The sequence below is a fragment of the Homalodisca vitripennis genome, chromosome 8 (genome assembly GCF_021130785.1).
Source record: "Homalodisca vitripennis isolate AUS2020 chromosome 8, UT_GWSS_2.1, whole genome shotgun sequence".
Classification (NCBI taxonomy): domain Eukaryota; kingdom Metazoa; phylum Arthropoda; class Insecta; order Hemiptera; family Cicadellidae; genus Homalodisca; species Homalodisca vitripennis.
The window spans coordinates 102,912,528-102,939,574 of record NC_060214.1 but is presented as its reverse complement, the minus strand read 5'-3'; the positions used below and the strand labels follow the sequence as shown (position 1 = coordinate 102,939,574).

Here is a 27,047-nt window from a genome sequence, read left to right as displayed (position 1 = left end):
CTAGAAACATTTCTTAATTATAGAGATAAGAGGTGATTACACACCACTTCAATCCCTCTACTTCATGCCCAAGTTGTGGTATTTTGTTTTCAACTCGACATTGAATGATAATGACAGTAAGGTGTGTACCAAATCAATCAAGTAGATAAGCACTTAAGTGGTCCGATTTATTCTAATTTAGAATAATATTTACTCTCAGTACGTTATTTGAAAAGTTCATTATCTCAGTGTGTATATAGGATACATTCGATATAAGTAGTAAAGATCACGCCAATACATTAAATGTGGGAAATATTATTTGTGTTGGATATAACTAAAATATGGTATATTATAAAACATTTTTTTTATTTTTATTCATGTGACGAACAAACCATTTCAATGTATCAACAATTAGGGTTTTACAAAATCAATCATTTAAAAACTATTATAAATAAATTCTAATTTAATATCTAAGACGAATATTTGTTGCTATTTTTTTAATGGAATTTACATCACAGATAAGGAAGACCCTTAAAAGACTTGATAACACCAAAAATAATCATCTGCATATGATTAGTCGATAATATTGATAATCGCATGTTTAGTTAGGGTTATTATGTTAGCTGTTAACGGGTTTGGTGTAATTTACAATAATATCACAAAATTGAAATGAAAGTGTAATAAATCGCGTCTCGTATCAAAAAGAAATTAGCCATTGAATTAATCAATAATTTTAATAAAATAAACCAGGTAACTCGTATGGTCAGGACAATGTCAAGGTAAACACTGTTGCGGAAATATGGACCTTCCAACTTGCCTGTCTACGAGGATTAACAATGTAAAATGTATACACCTTTTCTACCCAAATTAATTAAAGTTTTCTATTAATAATAATTAACGCAATGTAATAACGGTTTACTACGCTCAAATTTGACTCAACCGATAAGGCAGGATCCTGAGACAGTCAAATTTGTACAGATTCTATAAGATAAACTAATATATTATTTAGTAACTGTTTTAAATATTCTTATATGTCAACTGATTTACAATGAAATAAAACAAGTGTTTAAATCAGTAGAATCCACGCAGGCAGATAACTGAACAGTATATCTTATCAAGGCCATACAATGGCGGGAATGTGGTGGCCATTGAGTGACATGGGTTGGGCTTGTTAGTCATAAAGCAGTTGGTTAATACTCAAGTTTCCCGCCAACCGTCAAGATTCGCTGTAGTCGCGCGCGCGTCTGCCTTTGAACATTTGAACTCAACTGGCCAGTGGTATGCCAACGCACCGTATCAATGACGTCATCCAGTCCGAAATAGTCACCACCGTTACAGCTAAGTCGCCGCTGAGATTACTAAGTAGCTGATTAAGTTACGATCTGATAAATACAATGGGAAGAAACTGTTGACGTAAAATAAATCGTATAAACCTGCTGTAGTTAGGACTGAATGAATTAACTCGAATTCCTACAACCGGTACTGTAATAAATACGTGCCTTCTTAACGAATTCAAACTTTGAGAAAGAATTTGAATTGTTATCGCCCCTTCCCCCAAACCGAAAAGGCTTAATATTATCTCCCGAGATAAAACTTCCCTGAATGGCCTTAATGCCCAGATCTGACCTCTAAAAATATAAAGGTTTCCAATAAGTTATAATCTCGTATTCGAAGAGAAAAGGAGAAATCTACATGTATCCATGGACGCGAAAGATCGTCCTCTGATGATCATAATATCAATATCGTCTGTTGGTCGATATTACTAACAATTTCCGGTCCGTATCAATAACTAATAGATCCACTGCAAACAATGTTTTGTTGATCGGAGTAGGCAACTCGCTGTGATTACAAACCGGATATTTCAATCGTTAAGGCAAATAGATAGACTACACATAAAACGATCACGTTAATTTAAAATAAGAAAGTGGCATTTGCATTTAAATTTCTGTTATAAACATTTCTATTAAGGTTGAAAAAAATTTGACTGGAAATTCACTTCACTGTCACAAAATTGAAACTAACGATATACCAACGGCATTTTCCTTAACTTGTTCTCCTAAAGGAATTCATATAAGTTTTGATAAAATCAATGTATTGAATGTCAAAGCAATAACATACTTGGAACGTAAAACTAAACTGTTATTTAATATACTATATGTTTCATCAAATATATCCCATATTTTACATCCCGAAATTCTACGTTTCTGACAACATTCTTTATATTTCAATTTTGTGTAGAGTATTCAAAAATATTGATTATTTATCACAATGTTTACAAATTGTAAAGTATAATAATGCACTATTGGCAAAACACTTCTCCACTGAAAAAAATTTTAACCCTTCTATTGAAAACTAAGGACTTTAAAATAAAATCCTTAGTTCTTGATGGCACGATACAAAGAATTTAATAAAGAACACTTTCACATACTGTGAGATACGGGAAGGAACCGCGCACACACGCACGCACTGTACACCACACACTGAAACCTAATCTGACCAAAGGGTAGGAAGCGGTGACCAGCGGCTAGCAAGGTTCTTCCTCTAAAAACTGGCCCTATGATACGATACGGCAGCGCTCTCGACGGGTGTCGCGGGAACTAACAGTTGAACTTGGGCCGGTGCCAATCAGCTGATTACAATGCAAGTAATGCATTATCTGATCGGGAGGGGAGAGCTTGCTCAACGGCCAACATAACCTCAAAACCGCCGCTGCTGTTACGTCACAAACGTCAACGTACTGTATTTCATACAGCTGAGTGATCTGGGTCTCGTTACGTTGCGTGTTGCCGCCGCTTGGTACGAATTCCAACGAGTTTGGAAGGCGGAATTTCCGCCGTGAGTTATGCAGACTGAATTTTGATTGGCAGAACTAGCCGGCTGGGAATTCTTTGTAATGATAATGCTATATGGGGCGCATGGGTGTGTTAGATCTCCTTAGTAATAGTAATTATTTTTAACGCAGCTAAACACAAAGAGGTTTCATTGTATACATGAAAATTCAAGACAACTTTGTAAACATTTAAAATTTCACTATTGTACATGCCTACTGACATGTGTTTTTGGAACAATTTTTAGAAAAGGTTCCACGGTTTGGTTGTTCTAGAGGAATACTAGTTGCCTTATGTAGGTAGATTACCCAACTTGCGAAACTAACGTTCTCTATGAGTCTTCAGCCTGTTGAGATTATATCTATGGAAGCCGCTGTTGACTTAAGGGACTAACTGGTATTTCATAGCTTCTGGCTACTGAGCCATTCTTTCGATCTTCTGTAATAAAATCTCAAAGACCATTTATGTCTTAGAGGTCTTAGTCTTAGCTACCTACTTCCTATTAACCAACCACATCATTGGAATCCTTAAGAACTTCTCGGACTACCTGGTTTCAAAGAGCTCATAAACTCAAATAGCTCACATACATATTTGAAACCTCTAAGACTATAATCTTTTACCACACAGTGGTATCTTATCACTAATATCAGTACAGTTCCCAGTTTCTGGGCTCATTCGACAAATTTCCTTTCTGCTCCGTATTTGCTCTTCTCGGAATCTAGGCAGGTGTCTAGTTGTGTCAACACTTCCTTTAATACGTTGAATATCTATGTAACCCTTGTTGTCGCCATCGTCAAAACAGATTTGCATATTCAATGTACGTCAATGCTTACATCCCAATTCTCTGCCACATGAGTGGAATTTAATTGAAACACAAGTTTGAACCAAATTTCCTTTCGCAGGGATCCATAAATATTAAACACGCCTAAAATTCACCCCCTTGGCGATTAAAAATTCAATGAATAGGTTGCGTTTTATTACAATTAAATCCATTAAATGACTATGATATTTTAATTGATGCATCAAGAAACTTCCAAGGTAACGGAGCCAAAAAAATACACGTTCACATTTGCTGCACTGAATGATTAAGCCAGTTTTGGTTCTACGGATCCATAAGGAGTCCATGGTAATTTCATTATATACTGTCTTGGACTTAGAGCTCCGCTATTTTGGACCGATTGTAATCAACAACAAAATTGAACTTGGCATCTACTTGGATAAAATCCATGCTAATTTTATACCAGACCTTTTAAGAATTTATTTAAGTGTAGTAGTTCTGATGATACATGGACAGAGTTCTGCTCATAGAAACACAGCGTGATAGGCAGGATAAAACGCACTGTAAAGACGCCGCAAATAAACATGAGAAAGGGTGTGTGGCCCTAAACTCCCTTGTGTACGTGGTGTAAATTGCCGCACCTACGAGCACACTTTAGTACGACTACATCATTAAAATGAGATCATTAAAAGTGTCATCTAGCCCGACCTTAAAGAGGCCTGTCATAATGTGACCTTACTTTGCGGAGGTTTGACTAATTTGCACAGGATATTAGGTTAATTCATAGTAGAGGAGTATCCTTGAGTTCTTTCTAAGTCAAGGTCAATTCTCTTCGTATTTGAATCCTTAGTGTACAACTTCTTTTTTAATGTATTATTTGATATAATGGTTATCTACACAAGAGGGATGTTTGCTCAAAGTTTTCTACATTCTGTTATATCTCTTCCGTGGCTTCTTTACTTAGAAGCACATACAGATTGTTCACAGAAGGGTGTCACAAACTTTAGTGGCAGATAGTAAAGAAATCATTTCGAGCAAAAAATTTCCTACATGTATAAGTAAAGAAATGTGTCGTTTAGCCGCTAGCAGCCATTTTGTATTAAAAAATCATATCTCTAGAACTAGTAAAGCTAAAGATACCAAACTTTGCACATAGGTAGCAATAAACAAGAGGACAGTTATAAAAAAGTTTGATTTGCTTTAATGTTAACAAAATGGTCAAATAATAAAAAAATTGTATATTTATAAACAATATACAAGGTACCAACTATTGTTATACTATAACAGTTCCAATGGTACATTTTTCAACGGAATCTGTCAAGGCATAAGCGAGCACGACCACTTTAAATATACGCTTGCACAAGCCGTGATCAAGAAACAGCTGACGCCTCTCAACCGTGACCAAAAAGAAAATCGGCGACAAGAAGCTCAAAGCGAACTCTTTACATTATTTCGACATCAAAGACACATAGACTACAAAACATAAAATATAGTGTAATCTAGGTGTAGATAGGTATTCTCATTGTCTCACCGGGTGCATAATTGAGTGCACTGGATGCTAAACTCAACATTCACAGAAAAATTAATTCAATGTTGAGATTACTCTCGAAATCAGGAGTCCACGTCCGTATGAAGGGATACAGCAAGAATGAAACTCTAAGGTACTCTACGGTTTCGGTATTGTTGTATCCCTTCAGACGGACGTGGACGTCCACAAGTCAAGTCTGTGACAGTGTCATCAGACGCTACACTAAGCGGAAGTGTGGAGCTAAACTCAACATTCACAAGAAGAGTTAACTCAATGTTGAGATTGTTCTCGAAATCATGAGTCCACATTCGTATGAAGGGATACAGCAAGAATGAAACTCTAAGGTACTCTACGGTTTCGGTATTGTTGTATCCCTCCAGGCGGACGTGGACGTCCACAAGTCAAGTCTGTGACTGTCATCAGACGCTACACTAAACGGAAATGTGGAGCTAAACTCAACATTCACAAGAAGAGTTAATTCAATGTTGAGATTACTCCCGAAATCAGGAGTCCACGTCCATATGAAGGGATACAGCAGGACTGAAACTATAAGGTACTCTACGGTTTCGGTATTACTGTATCCCTTCAGACAGACGTGGACGTCCACAAGTCGTCTGTGACAGTGTCATCAGACGCTACACTAAGCGGTAGTGTAGTAACATTCACATTGATACTGATAGGCTATTACCACTTACATATTTTAATGAATATTAAGAGTCGTTTGACAGGTATTTGGTCTACCGATCACAAGTTAGTTCTGTTATTAAAAGATTTGTGAGAGAAAAAACTATTACGTACAAACAATAAACACCTTACAAGATAATTGATAGACAAAAAGTAAGGTTAGAATTTTCTCGTAAAGTGTATACTTTCAGTGTTTAAACAATGAAGTATTAACTAGTTTCACAAATTTTTCTGAATAACTAATAAAATCATCTAGTAAAACATAAAGTTATTATAAATTAGAACACAGACTGCTCCTAAAATGTTTTACATACGTATATTGGGTATTACAGTACAGTAATAGTATATGTTTCGTTCTTAAGATATGAAATGTGTAGGTATCATGTTATGTTATATGCGGTTTTTTTTAGAATTTTGTACTTTTTATTGCATCGTTTATTAATTACTGTTTGATTTTGTTTTATATATGCAATTTTCTTGAATTAATTTAACATTGACGTATTATAGTATTAGTTATAAAATATAGTATTGATTACTGTACATTTTTCAATATTGTTAACACCATTTCCTTGAGGAAAAGATAAACAAGTCAAAAGTCCACAACGCCACGTGTCGCTGAGGTTGCATGCAAAATTTAAAGTCTATACCTCATTATTTCATCAGACTATTATATGATAATATGCCACATTTAAAAATCACATCTGATGGAACTCAGTTTGTTTATTTATTTACTTATTCTGCGATTTTTCGTAACTATCATGGTTACCCATAAGAACAATGCAAAAATGTCTATTAACAATCATCAAAATGCCATGGAATGACATACACCATCATCGAACTCGATATTTCTCATATAGAAATGAAGCTTGATGCAAAATTTAAAGCCTTTGTTCTTGGTGCATCAGTTTGTTCTTCGCTAACGCTCATTCAACTATGGACTTATTAATGTTATTATAATTATTGTTTTCAACACGTAGTATATGATGCGGTTTAAGAACCGTTTGTACAGTGGGTCATTTTTATATTGGCCCCATGAGAAGAATGTTTACATAATCAGTTTTTAACCCTAATTTTTGGTCGTAAATAATGGTAGACATCTAAATTTAAACACACGACTGATAGGTATCTGCTTATTTCCATATTAGTGGTTTATATTGCAATTGATTATCCAGAAAAAGTATAGAGCTGTTTTAATAAATCGTTGAAATATATTACCAACGTTTGAAGAGAAACTCAAAATGGTTTGGATATTTATTAACAATTTCTTTCAATAAAGACCTATAAGTATATGACCGAAAATAGGGGCGTCAAAATAATTGATGTTTACATACTGTGTCATAATGTTCTTTTCTGTTGCACACAATATTGTGTAGCTGGTAAAGAGTGAAGTAGTATTCAAGAGGGCTGGAGGATTTTCAATCAATAGAAGCGTGAATGCTTGCTTGCCTCGCATTCCAACAATCGTGGAACGTGAAATTCCTCCGCTAAAGATTGGTATCTCTACACAAGCCTCCGACTTAATTATTCCCATTTCCCTTCCTCTTGTAATGTCAATAATGCTGTTAAAAACACTTCACTAGGCAGTGTGAAGGGGTAAAAGTAGCCAATGTGTTATTCATCTCCGGTAGTATGTTGACAGTATAATGTTTCTGCTTAATTGCGAGAATCCTGACGTGGACTCGATTCCAGGTTTAAAAAATGACTAGAAAGGAGTGTTTTGAAAGTATAAATTTTACTTTCATATGAATATCAGAATAATTATGATTATGTACTGCACGTGCATAGGCCTACAACTTTCAAAAATAGCATTCATTGTTATATCATGTAATATACTTGGATCCAAAATGGATTTTAGTCAAAAGAGTTCACTCTTGCTGACCCACATAGTTAGGGTGCATTTGTATTAACGTATTTATCCTAGCAACAGGTATACTGTATAGTTATAAATTGTTAAAAGTCAATTAAAATATATTGCTTCTTATAAGATTCTTAAAACGAAATTGTGTCATTAAACACCATTAAAAGGTTTATATATTCCATAGACGTAACCAACTGTAACTAACCAAACGTACCTATCGTTACTTTTACCAAAGGAACAAATTCCTACGCATAGTGTCAATAATATCGTACGATTTCTTACCACTTTCAGTAATCATATGTAACTCTAATATAACTTATTACTAACTTTACTATTACGCTAATCGCAACATTTTTAAAGGTTTGGAGAAAGAAACATGAGAGATAGGGGTGGGGGCTTTGGCCGAACACTTCTGTAGAAGTCAATGGGAGAAAAATTAGTTTTATATTCCCCACCAGCTGACTGTAGTATGGAAAGCATTAAGAGGACTTGAAATTTCCAGCCTACAGTTAAAATTTTTAAATGATTACTTGTAGTGTGATGTTTCTAGTTGTAAGGTTCACACAAAACTGTACAGCTATAATTGTGGCGTCATTTGAAATGAATGTTCAAATACGCACCCAAGCGCTTGTTTAGTTTTTCATATGGACATTTTTCAATTCTAACGGTGAAGTAAAAAGGCTTGATATTTTCGAAATAACCATTACAAATATTGAAAAAAAACTAATAATCATTTTGATGCGTTTTAATTATATCAGTAAAATGAGACTTCTCGGATAGTTATACGACTAAATATACGGTCGTTTAAGTGGCAAAAACTTAGCATTGTTCTTATGATACTAACACCGGATGGCTACCATTACTGTTAGCTTTAAAATCTTCCACACGTATTTTGGACTAGAGTGATAAGGAGAGGCGCCCCGAAAGAAAAAAGTTCTTTACGATTCCATAACAGGGTCTTCACAACTCTTGCCGGATGCAGCTTATGGAGTCGGACAGGACAAAACCCTCTTTCCCCAAAAGCTTGGATAGGACAGTTTTATCTTGGGCAGCGAACAAACACAGGAGATGACACCTAAGTGCTTGGACAAGTGCTCGACTTTCTCTGATAAGGCCAGGTGCGTTGCGCAACCCGGGTCACCGCGCAAGCGTCTGGCGAGTGTCTGGAGCGTGCGGGCGGGAGAAAGTGGCGCTGCGGGCGCGAAACATTTGCCCTTAAAGGTAAAGTTCTTCCGGAGTCGAGTCGAACGCGACCCCGGCCTCATATAATCATGAAATATCGCACCCGAAAAACCCAATGAAATGATGAGGCATTTCACAAACTCGCAAATCAAACTGACTGAAATTAACTTGGGGGGGGGGGGTGGGGGGGGGGGGGGGTGGGGGGGGGGGGGGGTGGGGGGGGGGGGGGGTGGGGGGGGGGGGGGGTGGGGGGGGGGGGGGGTGGGGGGGATTTTTAAACATTTTATAATGCTGCTTTATGATAGGTCTGCAGTCTCAATGCTACTATACATCTCTCTTCCATTACTGGATACTCATATAGGTTTATTTATGCATTTGGTGAACAGGTTTTGGAAAATTTGTAATTTAGGGCATTAAGATTTTGTCAGATGCTCTGTTTATCTGAAAAAAAGTTTTTATTGGTTCACTTGATGGCTAATCAACTTTTTTTCAAATTCTACTTCACTTGGATATACTTTTTCTATATGTAGTCATACTATCATCAAATTTGTATTTCACCTTTTTTGCAAAGATTTTAATTCTGCCCGTTATTTCCTTACCTCTTGGTGTGAACCTACCACTCATGTAAAATTACTCTGGAAGAATAATAATGTGTAGTAAAGTAAATGTACTTAATAAAAAAAAACTTTTGATCATGACTTATGTAGATCACAGAGTTATAAATCTGAATTCTTGGTAGGGTTGACTATAAATTGTTGTGAGATACGTAATGATGAAGGACTTCCATTTCCTAGGGAAGATATCCCTCTTATAATTTCATTGAGTGGTTGTTCTATGAACTGCCTAGTATTCTCCCAGGTTAAATGTAGCATTTGAACAAATCAAATGATAGACTCTATTGAGAATGTTGAGCTATTAAAAAAAAGAAAAGATAATTAATATGAAAATTTCCCTCTCTGTCAGACTGAAAATTAATGCAGTTTTGTACTTTCAGGATCTACGCAGGAAGGCAGCTCGTCTTGTAGCTACCAAGTGTATCTTAGCTGCTAGAGTTGATGCGTCACATGACTACAAGGATGGTAGTATCGGTAGACAGCTGAGGGAAGAGATAGAGAAGAAGTTGGATAAACTAATGGTAATTAATATTGTTAAAAAGCTTTGTATTAACATTGTTTGTACTTAAACTGACAGAAGTAAGTAAATTTCTTGGACACATGATATACCTCACTGTAAATTTTTGTAATATTTTATTAAGAACTGATTGTTGAGAAAAGACCTTGAGCATTTCACCAAGAACAATGTTAAACCTAATTCACTTTTACACTCTTAATTTTGATTGTAGCGTTATTGGAAATGTTTAATTTTAAAAGTATACTATATGATATATTAATAATATGCAACCAAATGCTTTAAAATTGTTTAAATATATTTTTTCATATTTAAACAATAAAGTTAAAAAAGTTCAAGATTTTTCCTGAGTACCAATAAAAATATTGAAAAAATTAAAAAGGATTTGCATGCTTATTAGTTATATTTTTAAAATAAGACATATATCTCCAATAATTATGTAAGGTCTGTCCAGTAAATACACAAACTGAGGCCAAAAAAACTATTGTGCAAAATTTACTCTACATTGATTTTGTCCTCTTCAAAGTACTCTCTATTCGTTGTTCTGCAGTCTTATTCCATTTTTTTTTTCCACTGTTCAAAGCACTCTTGGATGTCTTAGGCAGCTAGGCTTTTTAGTTTTCTTGTCGTTTCTTACTGTATTGTGTCCAAATTTTCTCAGTGATATCTCTTTATCACATTTTTGCTTTTTTCGAATATAAAAAAATCACAGGGGGTGAGATCTAGCAAATGAGGAGGTTGATCAAGGATGGTGATTTAATGTTTTTGCCACAAACTGGTGAACAATCAATGCTGAATGTGCATGTGCATTGTCATGATAAAGAATACATCCATCACCTTGAGTCAAAATTGATTGTACACAACGCAAGTGTTCTTTCAAACACTTGCGAACTGTGAGGTAGAACTCAGCATTTACTGTTCGTCCTTCAGGAAGAAATTCATGCTCAAAACCTAGAGCATGACATTTGATCAGCATTTCCTTGATTTTTTGGTTTAAGGTTCATCTTTTGCTTTCCACTCCTTGCTTTGCGATGTTATTTTAATGTCATACTCATAAAACTACGATTCCTCACCAGTGATTACTCTATTAAGAAATCCAGGATGGTTTTAAAGTGAATTTTTCCAGTCGGTAACACATTCAATTCATTTCACTTTTGATCTGAGGTCAGGATCTTATGCAGGATTTTTGCACACTTTTTTAAAAAACTTAAATGTTTGGTTTTAGTAGTGTTCACTGTGATTTTCCTTGATTCAGTTCATCAGCTATCATTTAGACAGTTTTTTGATGATCAGTAAGGACAATCATGATGATCAGTACCACACACGATCAATGTTGTCTTGCATCATACGTGGCGTCTTGTCGGTCATCTTAAAAACGCAGAATCCACTTGGAAACTAATGTTTCCCTCAGAGCATTGCCAACGTAAACAGCTGTCATCATTTCAGTAATTTCTTGATAACTTTTCTGAAATTCACCAAAAACTTGATATCAATTCGTTACTCTGTGATTTGGTCAATTGTCATTTTCGACAAACAGTATAAACAAGAACAATAGAGACTAATATAACTAGCACCATACGCACAGTTCAACAGTCCACAAAGCACTGATGGCTCATTTGGTCTCAGGCAACAAGCACTACCAGTTGGATGGGACTATAGTCTGCGCCATGGACGCTTGCACAAATTCACGTTTTTATTGGATAGATCTCATAAACTAAAAATAAAGAAGTGAAAGTGTGTGAGTTTTAATATTGTTGTTATGGGGCTACAATCAAGATGGTTATCAATATCGTATTTTTAGTCTAAAAATTTCAATACTCTAACTATTAAGCACAGTAACTGATGTAAGAGTAACATGACACACCTGTTAATGTAACCCTTGTAGAGCGAACATGTTAAGTTCAAGATAATGTTGTATTTTTCATTTATAAAAGTTTTCATTCAAGGACATTATGTAGATAGACAGTGTACTAGAAATATTGAACATTAGCCTTTTGAAATAGATTATTCTTTATATCATAATTCATTAGATTATTTATTTCAGAGCACATAATTGTTATTTTGATTTGGTTACAATTCCTTTTACCTTCAAAGTTGGGCACAGTTAAATTTCAAGATTGCCTCTTGATGATTGTTGTCATGGATGTTGATATAACTGTGTAACATTATAGGAACCACCGCCAGTGAAGTTTGTCAAGCCTCTGCCCAAACCAATCGATCCTGGCCGCAAGAAGCGAGGTGGTAAGAGGGTGCGGAAAACCAAGGAGCGTTACGCCATGACTGAACTGAGGAAACAGAACAATAGACTGAATTTCGCTGATGTAAGTATGGTGTGGGAAAATAATGGTGGCATCTTTTTTTTTAGTTAACCTCTAGTGGTAGGTTTTTGGCCGTGCTGTACATCTCGCTGCAATGTTTATTTTTATATCCAAACAAAATTACTAATTTGTTAATGGTAAGCTTTTTAACAATTAAACTGCAATAGGAATGCATGCTTTATACATATGTGGATTTATTGTGAGAGAAGTTAGGTTGATCGCAAATCGTCATACTATTCAGTCAGAGTAGTCTCATTCGAAAGGGTTTGTCAGAATTTTCACACTGCTATTTATTTCTAAACTCACACTGAACAACATTCTGTGTTGATTGCACTATATGAACATTATTGATATGCTTTTTTTTGTCTTTATATGAGGAATTCATTCCTGAAATTTTTGTGTTGTCTGTTGAAACACTATCTATAAGAATAGGCAAAAAGCTTTCAGAATCCTTTCAAAACTCCAGTGTTAAATGGCTTATCTGAAACTAGATGGTCAGCAAGACCGATGCTGTAAAGGCCCTGGCCAAAGGCTACAAGAAGACACGAACATCACTGAAGGAAATATTAAATACAAATTTTGTAGACCCTACTGCAGTTTAAGTAAAAGCTTTAGGACTAGAAAAGAAATTTGAAAACTTTGAAATAGCCTTTCCTCACTATTTTGTAGAATGATATTTTGGAAAGATTTGATAAAATCAGCAACAATCTACAAAGTGAAACCACGATTTTCCTAGTAGGTACAAAACAGCTTCAAACCTTGCAAAGTTATTTAAAAATGAAAAAATGAGTTTCAAAAGTATGAACAAGCAGTCTTGAAGCTTTTAAGAGTTGAATCACCCATCTACAAAAGAATAAGAACCAGAGAAACTTTTGCGAACGACAGCATAGGTGGTGAAGCTATTCTTGATGAAGTGCCCTTTTAAAATCTGAAGTTTAATTAAAATCTTTGACTCTTTGATAAATAATTTGTAAAGACATAACAGTTTATGAACATTTTTTGAAAAATTTAAAATACTTTCTATTCTAGTACAAATCGGATCGCAGAATAAGTCATATCTCAGGATACAAATAAATTCTATGAATCATACTCTAATGACATCGGGGAGTGAATTTAAAAATTAATGTCAGCATTTCAAAATGTTTGTGGAACAAGGAGAATTTAGTTGAATTCATGACACATGATAATGATTTGATAAGTGCTTTTCCTAATTTTGAGATAGCAACCAGAGTTTTTCTACATTACCTGCCACCAACTGCTGTGCAGAAGGAAGATTTTATGTTTTGACTCGACTAAAGAATGTGAAAAGATCAACCCTTTCAGACAGCAAACTAAACTGTCTAATTTTATTGTGCTGTGAAAAAGGCTTGACAATTGTAAACAAATTTTCAGAGTTAAATACTAGGAAAAACTTTGGATTTGATTTATTTCTGTAATTTACCTTTAAAATTTTAGTTTTATTTTTGTAATTTTAGTTTGTAATGTGAATAAAAACATGTCCAATAAATGGCTACATTATTTTGTATGAACGATTTGCTTCTCTTATTATTTCCTGTTATACAATATTAGTAATGTTTTGCTTGTAAAAAAACCTATTAGTGAGGAAAATGATGTCAGTAGACCATTTGCACAAAGGGCCTATCACCTTAGTCCGGGGCCTGATTAACTTCATAGTGTGCGTTGCTTTATGAATAAAGAGATGTAAATTTGTTATATTTGTAGTTTTGTAAAATTTTACACCATTTACTTGTAACAGAAACAGGTCTGTAATTAAAGATATTTAGAATTGAAATGAAGACGTGTTGACACACACCCTGTTGATTCACAGATTGAAGACGATGCATACCAGGAGGATCTGGGCTACACTCGAGGCACCATCGGAAAGAGCGGAACAGGCCGAATCAGGCTTCCCCAGGTAGATGAAAAGACCAAAGTGCGGATCTCCAAGACTCTGCAGAAGAACTTGCAGAAGCAGCAGCAGGTGTGGGGCGGCAGCACTACCGTCAAGAAGCAAGTCTCAGGAACTGCATCCAGCGTTGCTTTCACCCCTCTGCAGGTGAGACGCAATGCTTTAGGGTTGGGTCCTGCTCGAAGTTTCAGACGGACCTTAATGGGATACTGGGCTTAATGTACAGGGTGTCCCGTAACTCTCAGCGAATAGCCAACAATACAAAAACAGAATAAACGGTAGCTCTCAATGGTGGCCATGTCTTTACACAGTGAATCTGCTATAAATCGGTTATTTATTATTTGATTGAAACAATTTTGTTGTCATTAGGTTTGTAATAATTTCCTCTAAAACTGTTATTCTTGTAATTCTTAAGAAAAGTACTGGTTTTTATATATACAAAGATTAAAGTATTAATGGCCGCCATTTTGAAAATACTAAAGATAATTTCATGGTATTTTTTTCAACAACTTTCCTTGTTATCATAAATAATATGAGGCAAATTTGATATAATTTAATTTATTAGTTTTTGTGATATTAATTTTTTTATAAAAAAAACATACGGATGGGAAACTAAATATTGGAGACCCATGTTCATGTGGTGAAATACATCTGTCTTGACCTGAGCAATAACGTGGTATACCTATCTTACTGAAAGAATTACTAGATTAGCGTAGAACGTGGCAGCTATCGTGAAATTCGTCAGAATTGGGTACCACTTTGGGATATAAAACCCAGGAATGAATCGTTATTCGTATTACTAGATTAGCAAACAATATTTCGTCCTCCCTCCCCATCCTCAGACAGAGGTCAAAGTCGAGCGGTCTAGGAGATAACGTGATTGCAGAGTCTCGCCGCCCGTTCAGCTGGTGCGTCGCTTTGTTGTACTTCCGTGTTTTACCTCTACATTTCTCCAAACACAAAAATTCAACAACAACAAACATTACCAAACTAAAACTAAACTCTTTATTGAAAAAACACTCAAAACCTGTTTTTATTCTTGATCACATTCCGCCACCCAAAATGCGAGTGCCTCCGGCCATCAGCGCGGGCTTCGACAGCACCTTCGGTGCTGCCCCGCGCTGATGTCGACGAAAGAAAAACATCCCTCGAGATAGTACCTATCAGTAAAATATCAAATTCTAGAGGGGCTGATCAGAAATATAAATTGAATTGTAATGGAAAGGCAATTATGTACAGTGCAAATCATGTGATGCCACGCGCGGCCTGCCGTAATCGGGATTCTCGAGAAAGATAAGATAACAGCGACAACAATACCGATCACAATACCTGGAAATGCTTGTAAGTTTGTAATTTTGTAATTAAAGAGTTGTTTTTTCGTTCTATCATATTTATTTCTATAAATTTATATTTTTGTGTTCTTCATACTGGTGTGGTCGGTATAATCCCAAAGTACCTATTTTTTAAATGGCATATTTTTAACTGCCTCATTCTCAAGACAACCAATATGAAATTTGTTTAAAGATAACTTTATTTGTGTAGGAGTTATGGCCAGTAAAAACTGTTGGTTAGTGTTTAAAAGGCCACAGCACTAAATTTCGTAAACAATTAAGTTGTCAGTGATAAACAGAAATCACAAGCGTAACTGGGACTGATACAAAGAAGAAAAGTTGTATAAGTGAAGGGCTAACAGTGTAACAACCCATTCGATAGCCAAACTCAGACTAGCTAATGTTAGTCAAGTATACATGTTGCCAGGCTGCCGTGGAGGTCACATTTTAAAAGTATACCAGGTGCGCCAAATCCAGTATGTTGAATCCTGTTTTACTTTATGTCTTATAGGCTGAATAATGTGTTTTCATTTTCTATAGAACGTAATAATGATTGTTTTAATTCTTATTCTTACGGAGTTTGTGTTGTGATTTTAGGGTTTGGAAATTGTCAATCCCCAAGCTGCAGAGAAGAATGTGGCCGAGGCGAACGCAAAGTACTTCTCTAACACTTCCGGATTTGTCAAACTTCAGAAGGATTAATGGTGTGTGATGAAATCTTGCACTTTAGTAACCTGTGATTATTTGTTTGAATCCTAACTGTTACACCATAAGTATTACAAAACAACCTGATTAATAGTTATGTCAATAAATTAATGAGTTAAGGTCTTGAACAGGCCTGCATCCAAGTAATCGAGTCCCCGCACTATCCATTAGTTTTAAAACGTAATGTTAAAGTTTGTAACTACTTTTATAACAACTTTTTGCTTAAACAATTTATTTTGAGTCAAGTAAAAATAAGTATTTATTTATTATGGAAACCGCCACAATAAATACGTTAAAATGTGTCAGTGTTTCTTTGTAAGTCCCTTTCCTTATTTCATTTAATAATTCTTTTTCTGAAATATGTTTTTCAAAGGTCAATAGTGGTTTAATAATTTTAATTTAGCGATTTTGAGTTATAGTATGGTAAATTTTGGTTTAGTTTAATAGCCTAGGAGCCACAAGTAAATTTGCATTTTATAAGCACACACCCTGGTTAATTAATATCTCCTAAGAAAGAAAACAACCTAGTTTTGGTGGAGGACGAATTAGGAGGGTGTATCAAAAGGGTTAAAATTATGAAACTATACATTTTTCTTAGATTATATTTTTTATAGCTTGAGGCATGTATGATTGTCAGACACATATAACGTAGATAAATAATAGTTATTTTATCGTCACACAACTGAAGAGATGAAGAGATTGAGTCACTTTTTTAGGGTCTTTATGTGGTTAACTGTTGCTAATTTAACATTCACTTACTGTCTGATGATTGGTTTTAGTGTCAAGGTAAGAGAAATATGATCTGAAAATAAAATTATCATTTCATATTTTTAACTCTTTTGATAACCTCCCATTTCTCAACCTCCATCATAAATAATGAGGCTGACGATCAATTTTGTTATTATAGAAAATGTCTTCCATCGATTTGAATAAAAAACTAGGTTGTGTGGTTATACAGTGCAAGTGGCTCATGTCTATAGGCTATAAGTGTAATTACTTTAAGTACGTGTGATCTATTTACTCCAGTACTTAAAGTACTCTAATGTAGTTATAGAACATGTCACATTGCAGACAATTGGTTCAATGGCGACTATCCAACAATTGTTTTCTGCTTATCTCTTTAGATTTTCAGAAGGCTTTTCTAACTGTAACGGTTTTTATATTTCAGTAGATGTTTGTGCAGGGGGTACAATACGTAGTTTAATTAGCAAAGCACCAATTGTGACTAGCGTTCAATGACATTTTTTACTATTTTACTACTAGGATCCGTCTATGGTCATTATAAAGTGGTGGTTAATGCAGACTAAAACGAATAGTAATGCAAGAATGGGAAAATCACTATCTGGTTATGTGAAAACAGGTGATAAAAACGTTGAACATGTATTACTGAGTTGTTTGCCTAGTCCAAAAAATACAAGGATTATCTAGATACAGAAACGCCTAAAAATACAATATAAAACATTCTACTCTAATGCTTAAGTTTGCATGCCTATAAAGCTCAGATGAATAATAATAAATGATAAATAAATGAATAATTAAATGTATCTTTGTCTTGAGGTTTTTGTTGCCAATAAAAATCATCAATTGCTAGTCACAGTTATTTGATATGTATTTCATTTATGGACTAGCAGTTACCCGTGGCTCCGCACGCAAATTTCTTAGCACCTTTTATGCATCTTTATAACAATTCTGGTTCGAATGAACTGTCCTGATAGGTCCTGGGATTGTAAGATATTTGTTTTTTAATCAATTACTATAAAGGGCTCATAAAGATACAGGAATTTAGTAACATTAATTGTCATTATTGTTTTGCTGAAATTGAAATACAATTTCAAGACCTAGTATCTCCTCTTCTCTTCAGGTATGTATGATAAGCATGCTTAAAGTCAAAGTTCATGGCAGAAATGTCTCCATTTTCCTGCTGTGGTTTATGCAACATGCTCAGTTTTGTACAGTAATTTTTTTACTGAAGGGTTTTATAAAGAATGTGACATAGCACCTGTTGGTAATCTTGAATTGAACGCACGATTAACCTTATGTGTTATAATTTTAAATTTGAAAGCAAATATCAAAATAGCGTGTATTTTAATGTTTATTTATATGTAGTGTTTAACAAATTTGAGGAAAAATTGGGGATACGGTTTAGTTTCTGAAAATAAACAATAATGTTCCACTAACACTTTTGGTCTATTTTGCTTTGTTTAGTATCAATCTGGCTGTCTGTATTTTAATTTAAAAACATCTTAACTCAGAAACAGTTTAAATTACAGTGTTGTAATTTTGCATGCTTTTATGTATTATGAGGATATAACTTTCTACTGAAAAATCAATCCTTAATAATTACAACTGGCAGTTTTTTTTAAATGTTAAAGCAAAATGTCATGAAAACTAATGAGAAAAAAATATTTTTGGCTTGCAGATTTGAAACAACTACTAATGTTGAATATTTTTCTTTCGGCAGAAAGTTACATCAAGCACAACACCAAAACAAATACACAAGCAAACATACAAGCATGTTAAATAAAAATGCCATAAATTTACCGTTTCTGAGTTATTGTTTTTTAAGTAAAAAGAATACAAACAGATGATAAAGGAAATGGACCATAGTTAGAGGAAACTTTTTTGTTTAAATTTCATCTATTTAACCATATTCCAAAATATTTCCCTACATTTTTAATATTAATTGAGAGTTAAATGTTGAACTACTGTTTTTTTCTAATTTTTTGGTGAGTAAATTTTTAGACAACACAGACAAGTATATAAGTGGTCTATGTCTTTTGTCACACAATTTTGACTTTAAAAACAGTGTTATTACCCTGGCCTTGAACAAAAAACTTATTTTGCAAGTTGGTTATCACTAATATTTACCTCCTGAGTGAACCTTTTTTTGTAATATTTTGTAGAAACAGAGATTAAAAGTAAAAAAGAATATCTTTTATTATTATTGCTCTTATGAATGGTTTTACATTGCATGATATGTGAAATTGGGTAATGGTTGTATAACACAAATAAAATATGACATTTTGATTTATAGCATTGTTAAATTTATACAGTAAACCTTGACTTAGTTGCTATACAAATTACATTACCTTTCTCTATGACATGCAGACTTCTATGACTTTGTAGAATAAATTTAATAGTAATTAATATTGAGTGATGTATTGGTTGTGGTTCTGACAGTTGTAAGATGGCGTGGATTATATTTGTTTGGTAATGTACAAAATTGTTCAATATTTGTTTTTGCATAGTTATGATTTCTATTCCGGAGATTGAGAAAAATGTTAATATTTTGTTATTAAAAAAAGTTATGACTAACATCTCGATTTTTATGAATAATTCTATAGCAGTTATGTTTATATACATATATTTGTTTAGTGTGTGAGTTGATGATTTCCATACCACTACATCAAATGTGTATGCAACTATTAATATATTATGTAACAGTACTTTTTTAATACAAAAATGTAATAATCTTCTTGAGACATAAATTTTCTTTGTTAGTTCTGTATAAAATAAAGCAATATAACGGAGTATTGAAGGACGCAACAGAAGATATGAACAGAATGAATGAGTTATCACACAGATAAACACTCGAATGGTCAAACTTACAATTGACATTTTGACCTCAAAATCAACAGTGATGTGTTTCTTGAACCAAGAAGAACTGTGCATCAAATTTCGAGTTTCTACAAGTAGAATCTGTCTATCGAGAGTTATCTTACAGATGAATTGACTAACAGGACAACATGATTTCAACGAGACCTTGATAAATTGTTGAGGACCAATAGGGAGGAGGTCCTTAATAATAGAATAAGTGACCTAAAATGTAATTTTAGATCTACACCTATAACAAATTATGTAATTCTATTCCTTATAATTTTATTTCAGTTTTCGTTATTGATGAAAATTTGGGTGCTGTCATTCTTGTTATTAAATGTTTATCTATTATCAATGGTAAATAAATTAACTGTACAAGTCAAACACGACGGATGTAAAATGTCAGTGCATCTTACTCTATAGAAAAATTTAAAATGAATCCTCATCTGTATTATTGCCTTTCCAATTAATTGATACTAATATTAATATAATACTAAAAATATATAAACATATTTCATGAGAAGCACATAAGTAGAGAATAATAAAACTATGATCTACTATGCTTTTTGTTTTCTTAGGAAAAAAAAGCTGAGAAATTGCATTTAGTCCTAAAAAGACCTTTGCACTGCTTCCAGAACAACAGGATATACTGGATGGGTAAGGTTGGGGTAGGGGCCTCCTCCTGTTGTGATCCATTAGGAAGGATTTTGGTTATTTCGGTCATGTTTCTTGGAAGAAGGGAGGTCAGCTCTGAACCAGTCAAACCAGGCATGAATAACACTCACTGGCTTCCAGGCTAGCAATTGCCTGGAACACTTAGGGACCCACCAACTCCAACAGTCATCTCCCGCAGTAGACTAGACCTATCAATCTACCCGTGCACTCCAATAGCTCAACATTTGGGGTTAGGGATGTGCCGCTCTTGGGCATCCATAAGGTTGCCCAGATTTAAGTGACACATCGGTTTTTGCTGTGCCCAGTGTGAGTTCAACTGGAAGGTATAAACCAGCCAAAATTGACCCCTCCTGGGGAACTATGACCTAATTAGTACTGTATACCAGTGATGTATATTAATCTAACATCTCAAATTGCGTAGCTGATTGCTGACTTTATGCAGACTATGCATAGCTGAAGGTGACGTCAGATCACAATGCTGATCTAGTTGTGACTTTCTGTCTGCCTGTTACATTGAAATTAATCGTCCACAACAGGATAGACATCTCAGTGAGAGCTGGTTTAATTTAACCGATTTTCATAAATTTTATGGCAACGATATGTTTCAGCTAAATGTTTCAAATGCTGTAAGGGAATATCTTTTAATTATATTTAAATATCAAGCATTTATTAATAATTTTTTTAAGGGAACTATTAACCTGGCCTCCTTACAATACAAAAATGATCATTTCAATGATAGGGTAAAACATGTTATAACTCTAACCAAACAGCCACTGGTTTCAAAAAAATAATATTTTCCTATTATTACAAAATGAGATTCACAAAAAACCTTTAACCCTGATCTACAAAAGGCTATGGCTGAAGTCTCTCAAAATATTTCTTTTACACAACTGTTTTAAAACTGGGAATTCAAAATAAATGAAGAAAATATTTTAGAACAAATATTTATATAAAATGTATGGATGGATTTGGAGGTTTCTCTCACTATAGCTACAGATGAAGGAAACATTTTACTTTATGAAAATAGTAACTTTAAACAAGTCCAATAGTTTTTTGACGGAGTCCTAAGTCAATCAAAACTGATAGAGCATCATTTACATTGAAGAATTAAAAAATACCATAATTTAGGAATGAATGTTTCAAAATAAACTCAAGTCTATGGCTCAAATAATGGAAGACCTAGAATATAACATAAATAAAAGAGAATATATGAATATGAAAAAAACTTAAAAGCTTTTAGTAAAAATGTTTACCTTGCAATAAGAACTCCAGTCTTGAAATTATCATCTACAAAATAACTAGGGATGTCAATGGTACTAAGCCACTCAACTCTTTTAAGACGACTGAAAAAATAAAACTGATAATTTGTAGTACCTAAAGTATTCAATGAAAGAAATGTTGAAAGACAAATTTTTAATAGCCAAAGTTGTTTAATCAAAAACTAAAAATTAATGGACGAGAAATTCAAGATGTATTCTACATATCAATGGCCCAAATGAATTAATAGTTATTATAAATTAAAGAAGTTTGAACATAAAACTTATTGCTAGAGTAAAATTTAATCATGTCAGGTGCTTGATTGTTGCTGTTGGCAACCGTTTGAGGGCAACCTAGAAAACTGTCACAAATTCTATTTTATTATTACTATTTATGTTATTTTATTCCTGAACATGATTTAGACAAAACGTGTTGTAGTGTGTAAAATAAAACATTAAAAAATTCAGATTTCAGTCAAATATTATTTAAATGACCATGATATATATTCCTTTAATTTGTTTGTGGACTTACAGTTTTGTGAACATTTGATTGAAATATGTTATAAAATAAATTAAATGGGTTATTCCGTAACCTCAGATATATAAGAAGTTCATCACCAAATGAATGAAAGTTCATTATTTTATTTTTATAGGTAGGTCAACTTTAAAACACGTTTTGATAAGGATCTAATTTTGTTTGCTTCTTACACAATTTTGGTTGAAATAATAGGAGAAATGAAACAGTAACAGCCAGTAAATTTCAATTGCTTTTAAGAATTACAATATTTCTAAAATGGTAAAAGCAGCAATCTAACGAAACTGAACGATGATGCAATGTTTGATTATGAATATACTTTCAGTTTAATGCAAGTTAAAATATACCTTGAATATTTGTATCAATGGGGAAGGGGTTTAATGTTGTTATGGGAGATATCTTATTTTTAAGAACTTCTTAATAAGCAACCAAATGCTTATTAGTTTTTTGTAATAGACAATAGACAATATACTTTATTTTACATATTCTTTGAGAACAGTAAGAGAGTCATAAAAAAGGTAATTATACAAATCAAAATTTTATAAAACAATTATACAAATCAAAGCTTTGTAAATGATAGTCCAGTCACTGGTTGATGTTCAAAGCTCTCCAGTTTATAAACTCGTCAATTGAGTAGAAAGGATGTTGGAGGAGTCATCTTTTCAGCATTTTCTTGGGGTTTTGTTCCCCAAAAAAAAGGGAATGGGGGGAGGGTAATGTGTATACTTTTTTAGTATTTAAATGATAAAGTGAAAAATTTTTCTGAAAAACCAATAAAAATATGTAAAAAAACTAAACAAAGCGCATAATGCGTATTACTAAAATTTATTATTATAGCCAACAAAAATTTTTGATACCTGAAAATTTGATACCTTTTTGACTCCAATTTTAAACATAATGATCTATTTTTATGACACAATAGAAAATGACCGAACACTTGTCACCCTTTTACATGTATATGTCAACTTAATACATAGGTTACAAATTTTTATCGTAGGCTTTGGACGTGAAAATAAAATAAAATTTTTGTCAGCTAAAACATTTAATAATACAACATATTGTATAAAAGTTTTTACATCCTTACAATGACTACATTAGTTGAGTTGTTAAATCATGGAAAATATTTGTTGTAAAAAATAATATTGAGTGTCAAATGTGTACTAGGTCAATGCAAAGATGTTCTGTTCATTTTCGTTTTTAGTACATAACCTCGTAATTCTAATAAATAAAAAGCGGCAGTAATAAGAAGATGAGTTTAAATGTTTTGCGACATAATATTACAGAAGGGGAAAAGTTTAAAAGCTTTAAAACATTTGAAATTTCCCGCCCGTCATTATTGTTAGCGCCGAGGACGCTTTCTCCAGCTGTTCATTAATTGGATTATACAGCTAGAGGTGCTGCCAACTTAACAGTTCAATGTCAGATATTTCAAATTAATTTTCCGGATTCAGCTGTGTTGCTGGGAATAATCTGAAGAATTTTGTTAACGATTGACAAACCACTGTAAAATTTACGGTGAGACTAATACTACAATTTACTTATTACAAGAAACAACACTTCGAATGTTTTATTGATTTTGTTGCTAGGATGACAGCTGTGAGTCGGTCATGTTGGCCAGCCTGTAATCAGATATTTGACGTGCGTCTGTCGCAAGTGGTTCTTGTTGTCATTGGAAAGTGATGTTTCCGCATATTTCGTGTCTGAATCGGTTTAATCATGTGCGTGAGTGATGCATAATTAGTGCGGGATTAAATATGGCGTATAAAGTGACGGGTGAGGGCTACTCCGCGTTCTTTCGCGAGGAAGAAGATGGCCGTGAAATAGAAGCAGACGATATTGATGATGGCTACACATGTTTACTATGTAACACCAGTTATGAAAAAGGTAGGAAGATTCAAAAATACGTTGTACGGAAAAATTAACGAAACATTTTTACTCACTCAGTTGTAAGTAATGGTACTTTTACTAAAGGAATTATTCCAGCAAATTTCCAGTACACACCACATTATTAATTGTTTTAAACGCTTGTTTGGCAAATTAATCAATAATTTGAAATAATTTATTGTTAGGAGGGCGTTTTCTTGATACAACAATGCCAAGATATCATTGACCTACTGCACACATTGACCTGAATCGTTATCTGGGTGTATTTGATTAAAGTTCAGAAGAGTTTAAATAAGTTTAATGAGTCTTGGCATTCCAATTAAAATTTTGTGTTACTATACTGAACATTACTGGTGGTTCAAAAACACCCCTCTCAGCGTTCTCTGTTCTAATGTTAGAAACTGCATCAATATCTTATACCTAATTTTGGAGTGATATCAATTGGTATACTCATGTTCCACAATAGATTTTTCATCCCTCATAAATTGTGAATTTTTAATTCTTAGTGGAACAATTTTGAATTATTTATAATACAGTAAGGCTTGACTGAATAAAAATCTAATTTATGGTATAATGCGATTTTTGAAATGCTGTCAGCTCCCATAATTTTGAATTTCCATCCTGATTGGATATGTAGATTAATTTGGATACAGACATTTTATAATATCAATACACTTACAATAATAGTCTAAAACAATTCAGTTTGTGGTAACATGTCCATTCTTGTTCATATTAAATTGAGTTGTAAAATTTAGTCCATTATACATTTTCCAATATATACATTTATTTTGTTATTAGAGAACATTTTAAAACCATGTATATGTGTCCCCATAAATATGTCCTTACTATATTAGATGAACATGGTCGTAGAAAATTATATTTTTCAGTTTGCTACTTCTGTGTTCTGACTTCCAAATACTTTGTCTCTGAATTTGTGTTATTTTGTTGTCCATTTGCCACAGACATTTATTAGTAGGAATGCCACAGATTAGTAGGAAACAGTTTTTATTTTATATGAAGTGATCATATTTCATATATATATATATATATATATATATATAAAGTGATCATATACATGAATGAAAAACTGAAGTTGTGGAAATAGCTATTCCATCCCTTTCAAGTAACTTATCTTCCACAATTATTAAATTTATTGTCATGTATATGACCTTGTAATTAAAAAAATAATATATTAGGGAATATTTTAAAATGATGATGATTTATTACTTGTCTATCTTCTTTCGAACAAAAATCTAAGTTGTCGTAATCTTTATTTGTATCATCCTTCTCTTCTTGCATCACATATTCGTTGTAAATTTCACTTTTTTGTCCTGAATTATAGGAATTTGATCAGTAAGGATATGTGGTGCAACTGGAATTTTTCTTTCAGTACAGTTTTATATATCCTATAATTTTCATACAAATACTTTGATTCTTGAAATGTATATTATTAATGGGTGCAGTCACTTTCCTCTTTGTAAGAGATGCTTTAAAATGCTCATGCTTCCTTGTAATCAGTGTAATAAACATAAATTAATTGCAGCATGTGTGACTTCCCAATCTGGAATCTCACAATATTTATAATTTTCACTGTTGTATGATTGTGAGAGCACGGGGAGTGCTGGTTATTTGATTAGTTTTAATCTAACTGTTGATTTTTTTTTGTCTGTATTGTAAACAAGGTAGGAGTTCGAACAACATGTGTCACGTAACAGGCTTCGCTGATGTTACATGCAAAATAAAGTCTATATTGAGATGTTTAGTGAACAGACAGACATTCAGACAGAAAATACATTTTGACAGCCCCAGGCAGACAAAAGCAAATTACCTGCAGTGTACAGAGTGATAGACTCTAATGATGCTCATTAAGTTTCCAAGCATAAACATCCTATTTTTCTCGAACTGAGTTTTGTCTATGTAGAGACGAAGTTTCGTCTAAAATTTAAACTGAATAGTTAGGTTATGTAAAGGCACAGCAGAATTCAATACAGGAACATGGCCATCATCAAACACGATATTGTCTTAGTAGAAAAGATGTTACATGCAAAATTTTATGTCAGTTGGTTCTTAGACATCCAGTGAAAAACTGACATACATGATGATGACAGAAGAGAAATCTTGCTAGAACACTTGCAACAGCTAAGTGATAGCTAACCAAATTATTCAAAATCTTAAATCTATTCTCGAGATATTAACATAAGATTATACTTTGCTAACGCTCAGCCAAATCCCATGAGAACCATGCACTATCATTGAACTCTATCTTGTCTATATACTATTAAACTGGTATAATGTTAATCAATGACTTTCTTGTTACGATCATGGTTACCCTAAGACCAATGTATAATAAATTGTTCACTCACACTCAGCCAAATCCCATGGACTGACATGCCTCATCATTGATTTTGATGTTCCTCATATGGTAATGAAGCTTTATGCCAAATTTGTAGTCTCTGGGTAAGTTTTTCCTCAAGATATCTTGTGGGCTGGCAGACAGAAATGAAAGTTTTCTAGCCCTTTGTCTCTGGGTAAGTTTTTACTCAAGATATCTTGTGGGCTGGCAGACAGAAATGAAAGTTTTCTAGATTTTCTCCATAAAGATATTTGGTATCAAATGGCTCTAAATATTAAAGAACATCTTCAACCGCATATACCGGCCAAAGTCAATTTCTCAAAAATAAATAGAATAAGCAATATATCATCAATTATTGGGTCGGAATTGTTAGCGCCTTCAACTTCGAGTCGGCAATCAACACACAGCTCTGCTCCGTGATGTCGAATTGCAACGGTCGGGCGTTAGTTATTTTGTGCAAATCAGTTTAAACCTGAGCGATCAAGAAGGTTATTCATTTTCTTCTGATTGTAGGCTACA

General features: G+C 33.6%; 1 protein-coding gene across 1 annotated transcript; it reads left to right on the top strand.

Moving 5' to 3' along the window:
• Nucleotides 1–9,746: 9,746 nt before the first annotated feature.
• Nucleotides 9,747–16,529, top strand: LOC124367817 (U4/U6 small nuclear ribonucleoprotein Prp31). Its single transcript, XM_046824945.1, has 4 exons — nucleotides 9,747–9,972; nucleotides 12,137–12,286; nucleotides 14,112–14,339; nucleotides 16,121–16,529. Exons 1-4 carry the CDS (start codon nucleotides 9,778–9,780, stop codon nucleotides 16,223–16,225), a joined length of 678 nt encoding a protein of 225 aa, XP_046680901.1. The 5' UTR covers nucleotides 9,747–9,777; the 3' UTR covers nucleotides 16,226–16,529.
• Nucleotides 16,530–27,047: the final 10,518 nt, after the last annotated feature.

Coding starts and splice junctions, on each gene's coding strand:
- LOC124367817 (XM_046824945.1), top strand. CDS start 9,778: ATGAAAATTTCCCTCTCTGTCAGACTGAAAATTAATGCAGTTTTGTAC. Junction 9,973..12,136: donor AGAAGTTGGATAAACTAATG/GTAATTAATATT, acceptor GTAACATTATAG/GAACCACCGCCAGTGAAGTT. Junction 12,287..14,111: donor ATAGACTGAATTTCGCTGAT/GTAAGTATGGTG, acceptor GTTGATTCACAG/ATTGAAGACGATGCATACCA.